At 35.0% G+C, this 20,454-nt stretch overlaps 2 protein-coding genes across 3 annotated transcripts in view; both read right to left on the reverse strand.

The window, feature by feature from the left end:
- Window positions 1-14,716, reverse strand: part of LOC129004758 (protein SCAI-like) — a 58,662-nt gene extending 43,946 nt beyond the window's left edge. For both annotated transcript variants that reach the window (XM_054433380.1, XM_054433379.1), the window contains exon 1: window positions 14,427-14,716. In XM_054433380.1, the coding sequence (XP_054289355.1) occupies window positions 14,427-14,527 (101 nt within the window). In that variant the 5' untranslated portion in view covers window positions 14,528-14,716. The remainder of the gene's footprint in view (window positions 1-14,426) is intronic.
- A 958-nt stretch (window positions 14,717-15,674) lies between these two features.
- Window positions 15,675-19,221, reverse strand: LOC129004822 (uncharacterized). Its single transcript, XM_054433467.1, has 2 exons — window positions 19,116-19,221; window positions 15,675-16,370 (listed from the first exon to the last, which is right to left on the reverse strand). Exons 1-2 carry the CDS (start codon window positions 19,131-19,133, stop codon window positions 15,705-15,707), a joined length of 684 nt encoding a protein of 227 aa, XP_054289442.1. The 5' UTR covers window positions 19,134-19,221; the 3' UTR covers window positions 15,675-15,704.
- Window positions 19,222-20,454: the final 1,233 nt, after the last annotated feature.

Consider the following 20,454-nt stretch of genomic DNA (forward strand, 5'->3'; position numbering starts at 1 on the left):
CGACCCTTGCAGTGATTTACCTATGACAGTTGTAAACTGGGAGACACGATGTTTACTGTTTCGACGCCAGATGCGAGGGGCTTAAAGTATTTATGCCAGGCTTTGGTGTAAAATATACCTCATTATCCCACTACTTTTCATAACAAAACACCCCCAATCAACCAGTTTTGCAGTCCATTTAATTTTACAATTGTATACAATATTCCTCCACAAATACAAATGAATTCGAACAAATATAATACTCGTATATTTCTTATTGTGGGCTATTTCCTTCGTAAATAAGCATGGAAAGTTAACAAAGAGGAAAATGTACCACTAATATCATCGATTCGGAACTATACTCTTAACTCTTACTTGAGCCACTCAAAGAATGTTTTGACACCGGTACCGGTTTTCATTAAAACCCTAAGTTGATCAAAGTGGCACTTTTTAAGGGGAGCATGTAACTGCCATGTCTTCAATGTTATTTAAATGGGGAAACATGACACTAGTAAGGTACTATTATCTTTTCATATAGACTTACAAAACTTAAATTCCTAATATAGTGAGTACTGCTACTATTCGCAGTACTATCCTAAAAATTATACCAATACGTAGCCTATATAAAAAAATTTTGTAGTAGCATCAATTTAGTCATAAATAATACTGTTTTTCTATTGGTTCGGAGTGGGCAAAGTACAATGTTGAGAAATCAGCTGTTTTGCAAACTAATTCGTGTGAACAAAATGCAAATTTTTATAACAACTTTCGACAAAAGTGCTTAGCACACAAAAAAAGTAGTTATCTTAAAGAAGCAAATGAATAAATAATGTGCAATAACAGTATGTGGTGACGCCTGCGCCTACTCAGTAGGTGGGTGGATACTGGATACCCACGCTGCGAGAGACGCCGCTGTGGGAATAATCTAGCACTTTTATCGGTTTATTATTGTTCGCCTTGGACTATACACTGTTAAAAATGCAACTAAAATTTTCCTCTTACCTATTTTTATTTGGAAATGGCCCACAAATTGTGTTTTCTGGCTTACACCATCTGTTGGCGGAAGGTTAAAGGCCACCACTACTACTAGGGACATCTACTGGTGAGGGGGCATATCTTAGTAGGACGAATTTGGAATGAGGTATAACGAATAAGTAAGGTTTAGAAATGATTGATCAAGGATGGAAAACAAATTATAGACCTGCCTAGCCAGGGGAATTCATATATCTGATAGCGAACGTTAAGAATAAATTGACTGAACACAGCCACATTTTATCTCATAGTTTTTTTTTTACTATTTTATCATTGACGTGACTTAAAAGATGCTGAAGATGATAGTGGCTGACAAAAAACGTATCCTTTCAGTGAAGCTTGCTCAACAAGTTGGCGTATTTGACAAAAACCAGTAGTTTACAACAGCGCACTCTGTCCTGCTCAATTCAACTAGGTTAACAAAAACTCAAAACAAATCCATATAAATGGGAGTACTGCTACTTATCATTGTCAACGATTCAATTTAAAGAGCTTACACAAATATTTACGTGTGAAATTCCTATCACAGCTAAAAAGAATCTTAATTTGATGTTAGAGGAAACTTTATTGTTTACTTCAGATTCTGTACTCATCCACACTTCATGAGGCGTTGGATAAGTAGTTTACTGAATTCGTCTGATGTTGTCATTCTTGTAGTGTGTTTCACCAATTGCTACTTTCGCCCAAGTTTTAGATTTGCCTTTCAGCCCCTTCCCTCCCCTTCTCTGCTCACGCACCACGCAGAGCTTCTTGTTACACGCAATGCACCATTTCTTCTGATACAATAATTTAAAATTAATACAATGTCAAGTTTTATGTAGTTCAAAAATAATGTTAGTGTAAACACAAGCTGCTTGTGGTATAAAATGAACAAGGGTATAATATCTCATCACTAGGGCCTATAGTGTCTCATTTCGACTGGTATCTTTGGACTAATGTTGAGTAGGACAATCATTCTCTGGGTCTAGCTGTCAAGTGACAGTCAAAGATACTTTGGCTGCGTTGGACATCCAGTCCCCGCACTGATCTACATCAGTCCTGGGACTGGTTGTCCACATTGGAACGGTTAAAAGTGAGATATAGTGCAGTAGAAATAATCGAAAATATAGCTTAAGGTGGAACTAATTGCAACACAAATGATTCTTGCTGTGAGTGGTAGGTAGTATGCTTCTAATCAACATACTAAAAATATACATCCGTACTGGGGCGCAAAATACGTTTTTTGGCCGCCATCTTGAAAAAAGTGTCAAAATTTTAATATTCGTAAAAATAACTTTTTGGGTATCAAATTATAGGAAATTTAATGCTGAAAAATGTTATAATAGTGGTTATAAGCACTATTTAGAAATACGATCGTAGTACAAAATACCCCCACCGCAGCAAACCTGCAGACTAAACGAATTTCCATTTGTCTTATTTGATTTTCAATTAAATCTAGTAATTCAGTTTTAAAAATCTTTGTACAACTAAATCTAGAGTGCTACTGGACCGATTTTATAACCTAATGGGTCATTGGAAAGGAATTCGTGTAGATTTTCAAATAATTATTAAAGTTTGATTTTTTAAGATTTGCTAGGTGAAACCCGCCAACGTCGACAAATAGCTTAGGTACTGTTGAGTTTGCAAGTAAGATCTTTTTAACTATAAATCGATGATAGATAACTCCATTTTTAAACAATTTGGATCGTTTATAATTTAGCAGTGTGCTTTAGGTACGTCCAATCTCAATAATCAATAATTCCAATGGAATCTGGTATTTCACTGAAGATTTTTAGATAAAAACATATAGGATAATGCAACTGCTGGAATACATTTTTAATTGAAGTAAAAATTGAAAAAATCCAATTTAATTGTTTTCGTAGGGTTATACATTTGATAGATTAATGATGACAAATATGTGCTTGCATAGCTTTGAGACCAAAATTATGAAAATTGGTCCGGTAGAAGAGCCAAACGAACTCGAAAAAACAAATTTAACTCCCATAAGTAATGTACAGGGAGGCAGTTTGTGCATAGCTCAAAATATACGTCAAAATGAGTGCTGATGCTAGCAAATCTATGGTGCGTCCATAGCTTAAGTTTAAAGCCGAATTCACACTATGTAGCAAAACCTGCTATATAACTTTTGCTATATACCATTGCTTTATAACTTTTGCTGTATGAAAAATTTACAAACAATTTTAGTGATTCTGGTGCTCGTGCTATATGTTATATGTAGCACAACCTCTTTCGCATTCCGTATCGAAACGTGCGCTGAAGCACAGAAAACGTACTACTATAACCCAGAATGCCAACCGCATGGTAAAAAGCATTAAGTGTTTTGAGAGAGCTTTGCCTGTCAATGGGTAGGCAGCGCCACCAGCGTTGCTATGCTATTGCATGGCAACGCTGGTGGCGCTGCCTACGGATTGACAGGCAAAGCTCTCTCAAACCGCTTAATGCTTTTTACTATGTGGTTGGCATTCTGGGTTATAGTAGTACGTTTTCTGTGGCTGAAGAGACATTGTTCGTGACAGCTATCGTGGTTATCTTGGAAGTCAGAGAGAGAGACAGACAGGAGCGAAGATTTTAGCAAGTTTTAGGTTTGACCGCTTCTTGCTTCGAGAAATAAGTACAGTGTAGCAGATTTATTACGGGACCTTAATGATGATGAATACCCTGACAATCCATAATTAAAACGCTAAATAAGGCGACGGTAACTTCAAAAACGTTTTACGTATGATCACAACGCCGGTTGTCCACGGAACAGTTCAATTAAGTTTATAATATCAATAGCCCCGATAATATCATCCCGATCCTAGGCACTGCCACTTTCCGTGTCCAGTCCTTCCATTGTAAACAAAGATCGCTGAGCAAAACCGTTCAACGCTACATATAGCAGATGCTAGACGAAAAATATATGTATATCATTGCTACATATGGCAATGTTAGATGTAGCACGTATTTCTTTTGATATTTACCGACTCCCGATGGATAGCACAATTTTAGCTATATATAGCAGGATCTGCTACATATAGCAGTGTTATATAGCACTTTTGTAAAGTTACTGTTTCTACTTCTAGCAAATGTCATATAACATTGCTAGATGTTACACAAATCTGCAATGTAGCAGGTTTAGCTACATAGTGTAAACCCGGCTTAAGGCCAAAATTATGAAAATCGGTCTGGTAGAAGAGCTAACCCGACTCGGAAAAGAAAAACCAATTATTTTTATAGATTGCAATAATTGATTTACCAGTATGCATAATCTAACCATACGAAAAATGAGTTGATAATTTAACAGCTTATTGTTATATTGTTATTTAATTAAATTTTCTTTGATTAAATATTGTTGTTAACAATTTGCATTTGTGTTTAAAGTGTGTTTCTTATGTTAAGTGTGTTATTATGAGCTTAATATGTACCACATATTAGTGAGTAAAGTGGTGTATGGATTTCATAACCATTATTTTACTAGAGACCGTTGCATTAATTTAACCACAATGGGCTCTGTTGCTAGTCTATTAAATAAATAACATTAGGTTAAACGAAACGAGTACCAAGGTTTGCTGCTACAAGGAAACCAATTAAGTGTGTTTTTAGTAAAATATTAATTGTTTAGTATAAAATAAATAAATCTTCAAAGTTTTATCAAAATATATCCATAAACAAGGAAACTAAAACTTTTTACCATATTCTCCATAAGAATAACATGGGGATTTTAAATTTCCAATTTTTTGAATTTTCCCCGTTACCAATAATTGTACAAAACCCCTTTGATATACTTAACCATTTGTTTTTTAAGCTCTTTAAAAAGGTCTAGAGAGAAATTGGGAAATTTTACGTTTTAAGGGTCAAAAATGAAAAAAAAAACAAATTTTAAAAGTATAAAATAACTTATAAATGGAAAACTTTTCAAATGCCACATTTTTAAACGCACCTTTTTTCGCCCATATTGCATCACTGTTAACAGTATATTTTAAATTCAACCATTATATTCTTTTCCAGCATGAAATGTTCTATAATTTGATACCAAACCAGATTTTTTAACAATAATTTAAAATCTTACACTTCTTTTTAAATGGCAACCAAAAAACCGTATTTTGCGTAACAGTACAAATGTATATTTTTAGTATGTTTTTTATAAGTGTATCACCTACCATTTCTAACTGGAATAATTTCTGTTGCAATTAGTTCCACCTCAAACCCTATTTCTACTGCACTAATACCGGTACTAATCTGCACATCGCATAATGTGGATATACAAATTTAGTATTAACATGTTTTTGATGGGGTTCAAACATAAACTATCTTATCACAGCCTAACCTAACCAAACATTAATGCTTCTAACATTTTCAGATGCTCTACAAAGTTTATTTTTGTAAAATCAGTTCCAGGAAAATGCTGGACAAACAGTCCCACTCTGACCTCTTTTTAGTGCTAGGACTGACCGTCCACTCTGAACTCTTTTTAGTGCTAGGACTGACCGTCCAGCTAAGTGAAAACAGAAAGCAAATCTCAGGTCAATTTTACCGAGAGACTGAATGTCCTTGACCCAGTTTGACGGCCGAGACGAGGCCTGTGTGAAATACGATTTTGGAGGGTTAAATTTTAAACTGGTTTTAGTGCTTTGACTGAATAATTTATTTTATCCGACATTTATTTAACCAAAGGCATGCCCCTGACGTGATACCGATGTACTGTAACTTGATACTTCCGATTCTCCAAGTGGGTGAGGGGAGTTTGAGAGAAGCCTTTGCTCTTCGACAAAAGTGACAATCACAGCGTGGTTGGCAGCAAATATTTGACACGTATATAGAGCTATAATGTTAATATCAGCAATGATGTTTACTATTAAATAGAGGAGGTTTATGTCAGTGTTTGTTCGATGTGATAAAAAAAAAACTAACAAACTAACTGGGTGCCATTAATAAGGGCAACACACGAATCTATTTTTTGATTAAAATTCTTTTGAATACGCCCGCGACCCATACAAATTTGATGTTTCAAGCAGAAGGTTTTGGAAGTAAAATCACAACGTTTTAACTTGCGCAAATTCAAACAAACCAAAGACAAGTTTGTAGAAACATTCTATTACTGTTGTACAGATACTCTTAAAGTGATATAAATCATTACTGAAACAAAGTTGAAAAACTCTCAAAATACTTTGCTTAACTGGAATCGTATTATTCTTAGGAACCATATTTTCAAAAGTTTTCTCGGCCAATGAGAAATTGATTGCTTTGTTCGAATTTTATAAATGATACTATTCATACAGCTACCTAATTCATAGGCTGGGATAGTTTGTGCCTGAGACGTCTTTATACCATTCAATCACAAGTGCAGAACCGTTTCCGAATTCGAACAAGATTCAAAAGCGTTATGTTCTTTGAATAAACTGCACGTGATACTTATGAAAAATAGAACTTTTCTTTAACTGATTTACTCATCACTAAGTAATCTGACAGTCTAGTAGCGTCCGTAGTATTACAGAAAAGTGGCAAATTATCAATCCTGTGTACGCAGCCACAAACGGTCGGCAACGATTCGGTTCATTGGCGATCAGAATGTCAACAGAACAATTTAAGTACAAATAAAGTATGTTCTCCCCTGAATTCCTCAACCTCGGCTTAAAATTTCTTGACCATTCCCGAATTTCTGAGGTTTTATGATGAATATGGAGGGATGGCAACACTTGGAGTCCCTGGATCTGAGGCGAAATAGAAGTTGATTGTATGGTCTCAATATAAAAAAAAATATACAAGAAACTTTTAAAACGAAATATAGGATTTTATCCTGGGACATGTGCTTTGTGATTTGGTTGGATAGAGTATATAAAAGTTGTACAAGAACACGTGAAATAATTTATCCATATTTTGAATACGCTGAATGGAAAGTTTGTTCCCACAATTCAACCTGTAAAAGAAACATGACTTGAAAAATCATGTGTTCTATTCGGTTGATGAGGTCTCTGCGCACCGTTGGAGTTGAGAGCACAGAATGATATTCCCCAGGGGTTAAGTGTTAAATGTTTTAAGGCTTTCGTGTTAAATGTATAATGTTTTGTAGTTTTCTTCCGTTTATTTTACGTATTGATTTATTTGTCAAAAGTTAACTTTTATATTGTCATTTGATAAAATCTTCTATGTAACCCATTGTGTTGTAAATATTAGAAAAACTATACTACACAATGTAATAACTGTCAAAATCAATGAATAAAATACAATTAAAATTAAAATAGAATAAGTATTCTGTGGTTTATTTTTCTTCTAGTCTGCCTCCAACACATGTTTTTGGGGTTTTCAATATTTACATGTGATTACTGTTGTTTATTTATTTATTTTTTTATTTTGTACCAATCGTTTTTACTTTCATTTTTTTGTGATTTTTCTCTACAGTATTTAAGTATGTTAACTAGTTATAAGGATTTTCTGTCTCTTCAATACTAATACATTTTTTCTAACCTCAAGATTAGAAAGGATTAATTCAAGGTAAATCTCTATTCCTATTCCATTACTCAAGCCTAAAGCTAAATTCTCTCCTCTCTAAATTCCCCAATCATATTTTCATTGGTACTTTGAGCCGGATAAAAGAATCAAGAATATGGATATTAAAAAACCACTACTAATATTGTACATTATTATTTGTACTATTATTATTGTACTATGTATCTAGTGCGGCCTTTGGCTGCCTCAACTTAGGGTGGCGAGGACTATAGGCATACCCGATAGTTAAAATTTTTTTCATGTCCGAGAGGGGGGGTACCCCCGCACCCCCTGACTGGATCCGCCCCTAACGTGTTCTTGTAAAATTTGTATATACATCATCCTACCAAATCACAAGGCACATATCAAGGATAAAAATGCTATATTTCGTATTAATAGTTTCTGAGATTATGCTTTTTTTTTGTATTGAGACCATACAATTAACTCCTAAGCATAAATTATTAAATCCTTAGTGACAAATGGTTCAATTCCAAAATTTCTTACAATGTTTCAAGTTTGGTTTATTGGGTCTGCACTTGTAATTGAAAGACAAGTACGTGAAACATTCGTCTAAGTCATGATCAAATTGATAGCCCTTTTCACTATGTATTTTATACTTAATGTGTTATCTGTAAATGCTACATATAGCTAGCCAAAGTTTGAAGTTGCCCCCATTGGCTGCCTGCCTAATTCGACCAGTAGAATAGCGGCGACAGATGCACGCATAGTCGGCCACATACTACGGGTTCTCGTGATACTAGATCAATATGGCGATATGTCAGAGAGGTCGTGGTTTAAGTGTCAAAATTAAATCGACTTTATGTGGTAAATAATATCTTATCATCTTAATGTTCATAGGTTTTGACCATTGTTGACTTTCTGGTGCTATGATAGGATGAGTGTTAAATGAGATTAATGTTATGTTAATCAATTAGATAAGCTTATTTATCCAAGGCCATTTAATAAAATGATCTGAGATCTAGGATAGCCGGGTCCAGCCTGGAACAAAATACCCCTGCCGCAGCAAACCTGCCGTCTAAGCGAATTTCCATTTGGCCGAAATGATTTCCAATTGATCTATTTAAATAACATTAGGTTTAACGAGTACCTAGGTTTGCTGCTACAAGGAAACTAATAAAGTAGTGTGTTTTTAGTAAAATATTGATAGCTTACTATAAAATAAATAAATTTGCCAAGTTTGATCAAAATATATCCATAAACAAGCAAACTACAACATTTTACAATATTCTCCATAAGAATAACATGGGAATTTTAAATTTACCATTTTTTTAGTTTTCTCCGTAACCAATAACCGTACAAAAACACTTTGATATACTGAATTGTTTGTTTTTTTAAGCTCTTTAAGAAGGTTTAGAGAAAAATTGGGAAATTTTGGGTTTTGAGGGTAAGAAGTGAGAAAAACCAATTACCCCATAAAACCCCCCATAAAACCCCCCATAAAACCCTGTTCCCATGGTCCGATCATGCTGGATCGCGAACTCATTCAAGTTTATCCCGCCTTACACCTTCAAACCAAATTTCATCAAAATCGGATAAAAATTACTCAAGTTATCGTATTCACGGACACATATATATATATATATATAAATCTATACATATATAAAAATTTGAACGAATGGTGTTTTTGGCCTCTGGGGACATTAAAATGAAAAAAGTAAATCGGTCCCGGGCCTAAGTCTTACCATGAGACCTACGGTAATAGCTACTTCCCTATAGGGAAATTCGCTAAAAAGCTGCGTATTCCCGTAATGATCAAACCGGCTAAACTGCTAATACAACTTCAAACTTCCAACTCTACAAACGAACTTAATTAAAATGCCCTGATACAATGTTCGATAATTGTACACTTGTACAAGACGGTAGACATTCTGTAATGTCAAAACGTGAGAATGACTCATCTAAAAGGGATAGCAAAATAACTTTAAATAAACTCAAAAGCACAGAACTAACAAATTCTTCCAATTTTAATCAAACATAATTATTTAAAGACAACTATAATAATCGAATCAATACCCCCGCCGCAGCAAACCTGCAGACTAAGCGAATTTCAACTTATCTGATTACATTTTTACTAAAATCTTTCCATAAATAAGACATATTTATTCCTGATTATTTACATAACATTAGATTTTACGAGTGCTTAAGTTTGCTGCAACAGGGAGGGTAAAAAAGTGGTTTATGTTGTAAAATGTTAATTCAGTAGTATAGTAAAAAATTAATGTTTTTTTCCAAATTTGATCAAAATATGTTCATAAACAAGCAAACTACAACAGTTGACTTATTCCCCATAAGAATAACATGGGGATTTTAAATTGTTTTTTTTTTTATTTCTCCGTAACCATTAGGCGCATAACGCTTCAATATACTAAATCATTTGTTTTCTTTTATAAGCTCTACAATAGTATATTACGTTACTAGTCCTGAAAATAAGTGTTTACCGGACGAGTGTGGTCGTTCCCGTGCGAGACGAAGTCGAGTACGGGATTACCATACGAGTCCGGTACACACATTTTGGACGAGTGACGTACGATAGTTTACGCCATACTACTAAATCTGTACAAAGCCTTATATATTTCCACCAACTAAAGGACTAAAAATCACTAGTCATTGAGAGGTTATGTTTTTGTTAATAACCACTCATTGCCACCTAAATACTAAATGCAGTACAATCAGCTGATTGGTGTCCGGTAAAACTCATTGCAGCACAGTAGTACGCAATGAAACCCCATTTGAATAAGCTGGTGGCAAACAGCTGTTTTCTGGACTAAATACTTGTGTGGGAAGTTCGTCAAAATAATGTAGTGTGGCGTAATAGTATATTACGTTACTAGTCCTGAAAATAAGTGTTTACCGGACGAGTGTGGTCGTTCCCGTGCGAGACGAAGTCGAGTACGGGATAACCATACGAGTCCGGTACACACATTTTGGACGAGTTACGTACGATAGTTTACGGCATACTACTAAATCCGTACAAATCCTTATATATTTCCACCAACTTAAGGACTAATAAACACTAGTCATAACCTCTGAGAGAGGTTATGTTTTTGTTTATAACCACTAATTGCCACGAAAATACAGTATAATCAGCTGATTGGTGTCCGGTAAAACTCATTGCAGAACAGTATTACGCAATGAAACCCCATTTGAATAAGCTGGCGGCAAACAGCTGTTTTCTGGACTAAATCCTTGCGTGGAAAGTTCATCAAAATAATGTACTGTGGCGTAAAATTATTTTACGCCACACTACATTATTTTTACGAACTTCCCAAGCAAGGTTTTAGTCCAGAAAACAGCTGTTTGCCGCCAGCTTATTCAAATGGGGTTTCATTGCGTACTACTGTGCTGCAATGAGTTTTACCGGACACCAATCAGCTGATTGTACTGCATTTAGTATTTAGGTGGCAATGAGTGGTTATTAACAAAAACATAACCTCTCAATGACTAGTGATTTTTAGTCCTTTAGTTGGTGGAAATATATAAGGCTTTGTACAGATTTAGTAGTATGGCGTAAACTATCGTACGTCACTCGTCCAAAATGTGTGTACCGGACTCGTATGGTAATCCCGTACTCGACTTCGTCTCGCACGGGAACGACCACACTCGTCCGGTAAACACTTATTTTCAGGACTAGTAACGTAATATACTATTACGCCACACTACATTATTTTTACGAACTTCCCAAGCAAGGTTTTAGTCCAGAAAACAGCTGTTTGCCGCCAGCTTATTCAAATGGGGTTTCATTGCGTAATACTGTTCTGCAATGAGTTTTACCGGACACCAATCAGCTGATTATACTGTATTTGCATGGCAATGATTGGTTATAAACAAAAACATAAAGTGATTTTTAGTCCTTATTTGGTGGAAATATATAAGGATTTGTACGGATTAAGTAGTATGGCGTAAACTGTCGTACGTAACTCGTCCAAAATGTGTTTACCGGAATCGTATGGTAATCCCGTACTCGACTTCGTCTCGCACGGGAACGACCTCACTCGTCCGGTAAACACTCATTTTCAGGACTAGTAACGTACTATTACTAAACTAATTCTATTTAAATATGGCATAAATATGATATTTTTAAGGCAAATTGAAATTCGCTCAGTCTGCAGGTTTTATGTGGCGGGTGTATTTAAATGAAAATATTATTCTGTTCTGGGTGTCCCTGAACCCCAAAAAGTGGGTTTCAAAAGTGATGCGTTGATTTGTACAGAGGTACGGACTACGGACTATACCGGTGGTTTTAATTTAAGTTAGCATGTGGGTCCTAATATACAGTATATTCAGGATTTTTCATTGATTTGGAATTTTGATTTTGAATGGGATCTGTTTCAATAAAAACCGATATAGTCCGATCATGCTGGTTCGCAAATAATTGTAGGTTTACACGTTAATTCCATTTTTAATAAAACCCGGATCAGTTTTGCTTGAGTTGTCGTGCTAAAGGACACATAATGCATTTGAACGCGTGGTGTTCTTGGCCTCTGGGGACCTCAAAACGTAAAAGTAAATCGGCCCCGGGTCCAGGTCTTACCATGAGACCTACGGTAAAAGCTTATTTCCAATGTGGGAAATAAGCTAAAACAGTACAGTCCCTAGCACTGTACGAATTATGGTTCAAAAGCCATTTCTACTTATATGATGTTCCCAAACCCATATAAAATAACGGAACAATCCGATTCAAACAAACAAAAAAACTGGTTCAACCAATACTGATACCTATTTACTATGTTATGATCCTTGTAAATTTTGACAAAATTGTACTACCCCTCAATACTGTGTAAATTACGGATCAAAAGCTGTTAAACGTTTATTGTTTTCACATGAAATACCATATTTACTCCCAGCGCTTGTTTATGATAAGGGTTGTTGACAAGCTAGTGGGAGAATGCATGTGTTAGATTTCTGTTGACGTTTATTTTTACTTTTTCCTACAGTCACCCGACAAAGTTAGCTTCCTTGTACTGTTTATAGTACAGAAAGCTGCTAATTGCTGCATATTTATACTTCGTCGTACGGTTTATACTTTGTCGTACGGTTTATACCTTGGCGCACATCAGGATTCCAACGAAACAACACAAAAGAGCGTGGTTCTATTATGCACGTAATCCATGTACGCTTGGAAATAGGTTGGCAACACTTAAGGTGACAACACTCATTGCTTGCCGAGGAAAAAATAGCGGATTGATACGGACCGGTAACTATTTCCTCTGGGGCATTTGTGTTGCAAGCTGAAGCTAAAAACGTGCTGTATAGTGTTTGAAAGACTAATTATTTATATGCTTTATAGTGACTGTAGGAAAAATATAATGTGTAACACGAGTGTAAAAGGCCTTTGCCCACTAGTTACACAAATAACTATTTCTCCTTTACCAGCTGGGATATGTTTTTATTGTTGGGTTTGATTAACAGTATTTGCCACCCGTTCTTCACGGAAACAAAACATATCAAACACTAACCGAATAAAAGCTGCAATTTAGTAATCATTTCAGGTCTCACTTTCATTATACTTCATCACAATCAATAAAAGTTTGTGTAAAAGTTGTATAACTAACGATATTGAATTACGGTGAATATTTGTATTTGAGACTAACGAATTTATGTATTAATATTAAATTAAAATCCATTAAGATACAATTAGTGACAATGTACTAATGTTTGCATTAAATAATTCTGGTAGCCAAATTCCGTAGACCAACTAATGTTTTTAAGAAAACAGTTTATCTTTATACAAACAAACTAAATAGCAATTATCACTTATTAAAAAAAAAAAAAAAACAACAACGGTGTTAAAAGTGCGTTCAGAAAGTTGTCTTCAAACCTTCGTTCACAGAATTCCCATTTACATTATCAGGTATGTACACATTTGTTGTACATTTGTATTGTGAACACGTGTTTACAAGATAAAAGCATAGAATCTAAAAACCAGAACTGCGAGTTTCTATAAACTGTCGAATTTTTGTTTATGGCAGATGAACGACTCGTCAAACTTCCAACAAGTCAAAAATTATTATGATGATACTCGTATTACTAATAATGATCAATAATGTTATCAATCGTGAGTAAGAACTCATGGATTGCTTTATTGTGATGAGTTTTTATTTTAATTTAGTTAGCAATTGGGTTATTTAGCTATGGGGCAACCAGACACCAGGCAAATTTGTGGCAAAATGATTAATGAAGATAACATTAATACAGCTAGTTCTACTCATTAAACTTAAATTAAATGGCTGTGGTTGAAGAATCAACCAATCTTAGTTGATAAGAAGGCTATCATTTCAATCAATGAACTCCCATCCTTTACTTATCATTGTTTGAAATACACACCTCATGTATAGACTATATATCTAGACTCTATGTGTTGCATTATGTATTTATCTGTCACTCAGACATTAAAAGACTGGGTAACTAAAATAACTTTCTTGTTGTAGGCCATTTCCGTCCTTAATTCTGCAGGTTTATGGATGAATTATGTGCCTGTTAGTTGTATTGTAGAAAATTGTGTTACAATTAAGCCAACAGACAAACATAGTAGTTTGAAACACCCAAATAAACGTTTAATATAGCTAATATGATGATGTAAAGATATCTAACTAACATGGGAGTAGTGTCAAGTGTTAGTGTGAGGGTTATATCCACTCTCACACACAAGTGTAAGGTAACTGGTGACTCCCTTAACTTACATCCTCTGTATCATTGTGCTTTTACAGCAGAACAATCCTTAAGTCCCTTAGTAGATCGTACCTGTGTAGTAGGACTGAATGGGTTAGTTACAGCATTGGTGGGCAAACAACAACACGATACTAATAACTTCGGTACTTCGTCTCAAAGGGATCCCAATTGCACGAAAACAAAACATTCCGAAAGGCTTTTGACAGAAACCCACACACTACTTTCACACAGACTACGATCATAGGGAGCGTGGTAGCTACCTCAGCCCGTTGAATAGCTGTTTGGACTTCTCCAGCAAGTGACAAAATTCTATGACGATTTTCCTGTCGTGATCATCCATTCCTGCCATTCTGACCACCATCGCTGAGCGGCATCTGGACGGGGTCGGGTTGCCTCCTGAGTGGTCGGCGTTAGAGGGCACAGGAGAGACGACGTCGGTGATCTCTGGGACCCCCAGGACGATGCATTACCAATAACACTCTCACAAGATATGATTATCATACACGACACCACCTTACACAAACCGCGGATTCCACACACGACTGCTCGACTAAGGGTGTACAAAAAGTGCTGGGGAGGTAGTTATTGATTGGCATTTTGAATGGGCTAAGTAAAGCAGACGACACGAGGGTGGTTAGTGACGTGGCCGTCGTGGCGCCACCAGTCGGGGGTGGCACAGCGAGGTCTGCCGGGGGCGGTGGCAACTAGGAGAGGGTGTTGCATCGGCCCGCCGCTAGAGTGGCGGGAATCTGTCACACACTTAAATTGTGTAAAATTTTAGTTATAAAAGAAGTATTATCTTGTTCCCTTTGTAAAAATGTCTATACGCTTCATGCGACCAGTTAATCTGTTAACTTGCTTAAGCAATTCCTAAACCTAACATTTTTTTAAATTTATTTCTCCCTACGCAGTAAATAAAACATGTGATTGGAATTTCTTCCATTTGCTTTGATATTCTGTTTATATTTTGTTGTTATTTCGTGACGAACATAGCAACCCATAAGAACCATGTTAATCTTTTTAGATTTTAAATCAGTTTTTGTGCTTATTTTGAGCCTATTTTAATTTATAAAGGGATTCTTCACATTTATAGGAAAATATCTTTCATTTGGTACCAACCGCATGCAATTCGGTCCAGTAGTTTGGCCAAGCTAGCTGTCTTAAATTTTGAAAAGGTTTTTTATTATATAAGATGATAGTTATAATGATATATGCAATCATGTTGTATCCTATGCATGAGTAACCGATGTATGGTTTCTTTTTATTCAGCCTTGCAAGTGTAGTGTCTTAAAAAGAAAAATCGCCATGCATCTCGAAAAACTTATTAGTGCAATAACAAGTTTTATATTTTTACAAATTACTTGACATTTTTAGATTTTAATATTTGCATTTAGTTAAAATTTTACGTTGGTTTGGGTTATCATCTCCTTGCTAATCCTAGTCATATACGTATTTGGGATTGATTGCAACAAAATTAAACTCGAGTTATTCAGTTGTATTCATTATAATTTAAGGACAACATGTATAAGTACACTTTCTCAATGTTTGTCTACCTCTTTCAGCTCGTTCACTTTTCCAGATATGATGCCATCCAAGTACGTCCGAGCTCCCGTGGCAGTCAAGACTGCCTGGCCGAGAGGAGTTTTAAAAAACAATAAGGCCCCTCGAGTTGATGGAAGGGCTAGGGCTCCAGCTTGAATGAGCACTTGACCTTCTTTACTATTTAAAAATTTTATCAGGTTTTCGACAGTAATGGTTTCAGAAACTGCTCCAACTACTTTCTCGCCTGTGTCTTTTATACCTGAAGCTAGTTTCTCGCCTTGTTCTTTTATATCTGAAGCTAGTTTCTCGCCTGTATCTTTTACATCTGAAGCTAGTTTCTCGCCTTGATCTTTTATATCTGAAGCCAATTTCTCTCCTCTATCCTTAAGACTGGACGCGGTTGCACTTCCTATGTCCACGGCACTAGAGAGAGACGAAACGCATTTTCCAATCGTACATCCAGCATTATCCAACGCATTAACCAAAGCCTTTTTTAGAGCAGGATTTTTATCCAATTCGGCTAGCAATGCTCCATCTTTGACGTTGGGAAACTTGTCTAAAGCAGCTTTAGAGAATGTTGTAGCGGCATTCTTCAAACTGTTAAATCCCCATCCTGCACCGTGGGAACAATGGATCATCAACACGAACAGTGCCACCCGAACCTGAAAAAATATAGGGGGAGTCCATCAGAGTAAGAACCGTTATAACTTATACATGATATTAAAAACAGCCAACATTAACATTTAAGTACATTTATTAACTTACAAGACCTTGACCTGGGACTGATTTACTTTACTTTCCCCCCTATACCATAGTATAGCATAATGGGGATTATTGTTTTCGTCAACATTTTTGATTTTGAGTTTTGAGTGGATATATCAGTTTTGGGTGCCCCTTAACCTTTTAATTTTTTTTTAATGGTGATTTTTCCCATGAAAATCATAAATTATTGGAAAATTGGATTTAAAAACTAGGTGTGAAATGCAGTTGTCTGCTTACAATATTGAGTGGAGCTAGCATATAAAATAACATAATTTACAATTAATTACTTTTGAACTGTCATTTTGACAGAAAATGGAGTTCTACCATTTTGTTCAGAATTTTAAGGGCTACAACATACTAAATCTTTTAGTATGTAGCTATGTGCACATTCCACACATACATATACACACACACACACACTCACACACACCCCCCCCCCCACACACACACAGACATAACTTCGAAAACCACTTTTTTGGTCCAGGGGGGGGGGGGGGGGTAAAATAGATATATCCACTCAAACTTGAACATATTGGCGAAAACAATACTTTCTCCATATACTATGGTAGGTATAGGGGGAGAAAGTAAATATATTCCAATTTTAACTACTTCTCGTTTATGGAGCATAGCCTTATTGTCAATTCCTACACACATTTCATTAATGTAAATATGCCATCAACAAATGACATTGTTGTTCGTAAATTAATTGTCTGGGTAGCAGAGTGGTTTGACCATCGGTTTGACCTAATAATTGATTTAAAATAGTGGTATTTAAGTAAAAGTGAATAGGTACACTTAAATAGAGCGTATATTTTATATTATACGGGTATATTCCTAATACAATATTTTATTTCGTCCAAAGGAGCTAAATATGCCTACAATTTCACCACCTTAGTCTACATTACAAATGGGTGAGGTTCATTTGTCCAAGTAGGTTAAAAATTACAAAATCTTATAGAAATCAGTTGTCAGAGTTTCATTTGTCCGAGGTTTGATAAATAACTAATAATATTTAGATAAATGCACTGTCCGAGTTTATTAAACTACTTTAAACTATATTAAAATATCAGTTTTTTTCATTTGTCCGAGGATGGTTTAAATAATAATAATATTTGGTTAAATCAACTGTCCGAGCATTCATTTGTCCGAGGTTTTAATTATAAAAAAAATCGAAATATCAAGTGTCGGAGTTTTCAACTGTCCGAGTAGCGTCAACATCAAAAGTGACAGCGCGCCGAGAATAGCATCCCAGGCGCCTGGTCAGAAGCTGATGTAACCTCTTCTACGAAGGAGTGAGGGATTGTGGGAGAGCATTAAACTTCATTAAACTGCGATCCACACAAAATGGAATACGCCTATAAACGGTATCAGAAATCCGACAAATGCTTTTCCCTTTCATAGTCATAAAATAAAGTCCTAGTAACTCAGAATTAATTCTGGACACGGTGATTTCTATAGTCATATGACTCATAAGAGGCCAATTAGTCTAAAGAGATATTTATAACAATATTTGAAATAAGCAACACATCTATAATCGGAAGTAGCCCTATCCTTAAGATACATTTAATAACTAAATAGCAGCTATAAGCAAGAAATTGTTATACATTTTTCTTCCTAATCCTAATTTTTAATTTAATATTTTCTTTCTTTATTTATTTAGAAACAAATCAAAAAGTCTGGACTCAAACTACGACGGGTTACTTAACTAGTTACCATAAATGTCTCGTGTTCGTGTTTGTGTCGTTCTTAAATGTATATTTATTTTCTTGTTAACAATGTGACGCTCTTCGTATGAAGAAAGAAATCAGTCCTTGTACAAGGTATCCAGATCAAATCCCTCCGTGACGTTAACTTTTTGTCAAATATTTTACTTAGAACTCCATTACTTCTTAAGAGTAAATCTTTTGTTAGAATTTGAGGCATTTATAATTTTTTGTTTTATAAACAGGACTATTTTTTTTTTTATTAGTAAACCTTCATTCGATTTTTACCTTATATCTTTTTTATACTATCAGCAGGTTTGGTTGGTTGTGATAGGTGATTACAGTTTAGTTTTAATAACAAAATTGTAAAAGGCTTATGATAAAAAAAATTTTATAATATAAAAAATAATAAAATTAATGTTATATTTGTTCTTAAGTCGACGTGAGGGGCTCTCGCACAATGCCCGACTTCTACGGAATAGGTTTACATCGGCTTCTGACCAGGCGCCTGAGTAACTACTATTTGATGTTGACGTACTCGGACATTTGATATTTCGATATTTTTTATACTTTAAAACCTCGGACAGTTTTTTTACTAAATATTATTACTATTCAAACCATCCTCGGACAAATGAAAACTCTCGGACAGTTGATCTATCTAAATATTATTACCTAGTTATATAAACCTCGGACAAAATAAAACTAGGACAACTGATTTCTCTAATATTTTGTAATTTTTAACAAACTCGGACAACTGAAAACTGGGACAAATAATGTGATCCCATCAAATGTTTATCAAAATAAGTGGTACAATTGTATTTGTAGTGATGTGAAACCATTTGAAACGGCATGTTGAAGGCTAACTTGTTACTAAGTTACAAAAAATATATATAAATTTAACATATCCGTACACTTTCTGAGTTACAGCAAACACATACTTACAATCGAATAGCCTTTCATGTTGATAAAGGGTTGAAAAGAAAGCTTCACAAAATAAAATGAAACATGTAGAGCTCGGTCTGTGGTGAAATGCGTCAGTTTCACTACAACAGCTGTCATTTAATTGATCGGTAATGACTATGAAACTTTGATCACATAAATCATCATTACTTATTGGCAGGTTTACGTAGGTTGGTTACTGCGTGGATAGTTTTTTCTAACTGTTTTATAACTGAACTTTGGCTTACCAGTGCTTGGAAATTATGGATATAAAATATTCAGTGTGCACATTTTACAAAGGAGTCAAAATAGTAGGGATGGCTAAAAAATTACGACCGTATTTCCAGTGAGATCTTGGACAGACTTATATTGTAAATATTATAAAGTTGGAGTTCAAATAACAGTTGTTAAAGACAATTGTAATTGGGCTTTCACCATTTACTATATAAACACTAGTATTTATTTAGTCAATGCTTTTAATATAATTAAGTGTGTCTGTGGAATTCAAATCTTTAAATAAAGCCAAAAGTACCCATGAACTTTTGAGAAAAGTACAAGTCACACCCCCGTAAACCATATATTTAAAATGTTCATCATGACGAGAAACCTTGCGCAAAACTATCCATTATTTCATAAATTGCCCTTTAAGGTCGTAATTCCTTTCTAAATGGAACTTTTCATATACCTAATGTTAAAAATACTTCAGCTGCACTTATTTGTTTAAGTTATTCTTTCAATTTATTACCTTACAGGTTAACTTAACCAATCAATAGTTTTATTATTACTTATGATGTCAAACGGGGTGAAGCCCGTGGGTAACAGCATAGATAAAACATACTCCCTTAGATAACAGCTAGTAGATGTATGAACGAAGTGAACGAATCTACGTATTGTGTATAGCGGAGTCGGAGAAACGTTGTTCCGCTTGTCTGTGAGTGAGTGTGTTCGCATCAAAACTCAAGAACCGTTGCACTTATAGCGTTCAAATTTTGCACAAATAATGATGACACCAGTGTGAAGACACCATTAAAATTCTAGATGATTCCGCTCAGTAGTAATTATAAAACCCTAAAAATACATTTTTTAATTTGTCCCATAAGAATAACATTAGAAGCTACCTTCTTCTTTTTTATTTGTTTACGTTTTGCGACCAACAATTTTGTTGTCTACTTTGAGACAGAGAGAACGACTTTTTACTTTAAGCTCTTTCATTCATGGAGTAAACCGTTTGGCGTCTATGAATATATATAGTTATAATTATATCACAACTTTCAGAATAATAAATTGAACTTTACAATATTAGTCGGCAGTTATATACCGTTTATGTTCAGTATTAAAATTA

Source organism: Macrosteles quadrilineatus, unplaced genomic scaffold (genome assembly GCF_028750875.1).
Source record: "Macrosteles quadrilineatus isolate MER2022 unplaced genomic scaffold, UCM_ALF_1.0 Scaffold_11__1_contigs__length_5352618, whole genome shotgun sequence".
Taxonomy (NCBI): domain Eukaryota; kingdom Metazoa; phylum Arthropoda; class Insecta; order Hemiptera; family Cicadellidae; genus Macrosteles; species Macrosteles quadrilineatus.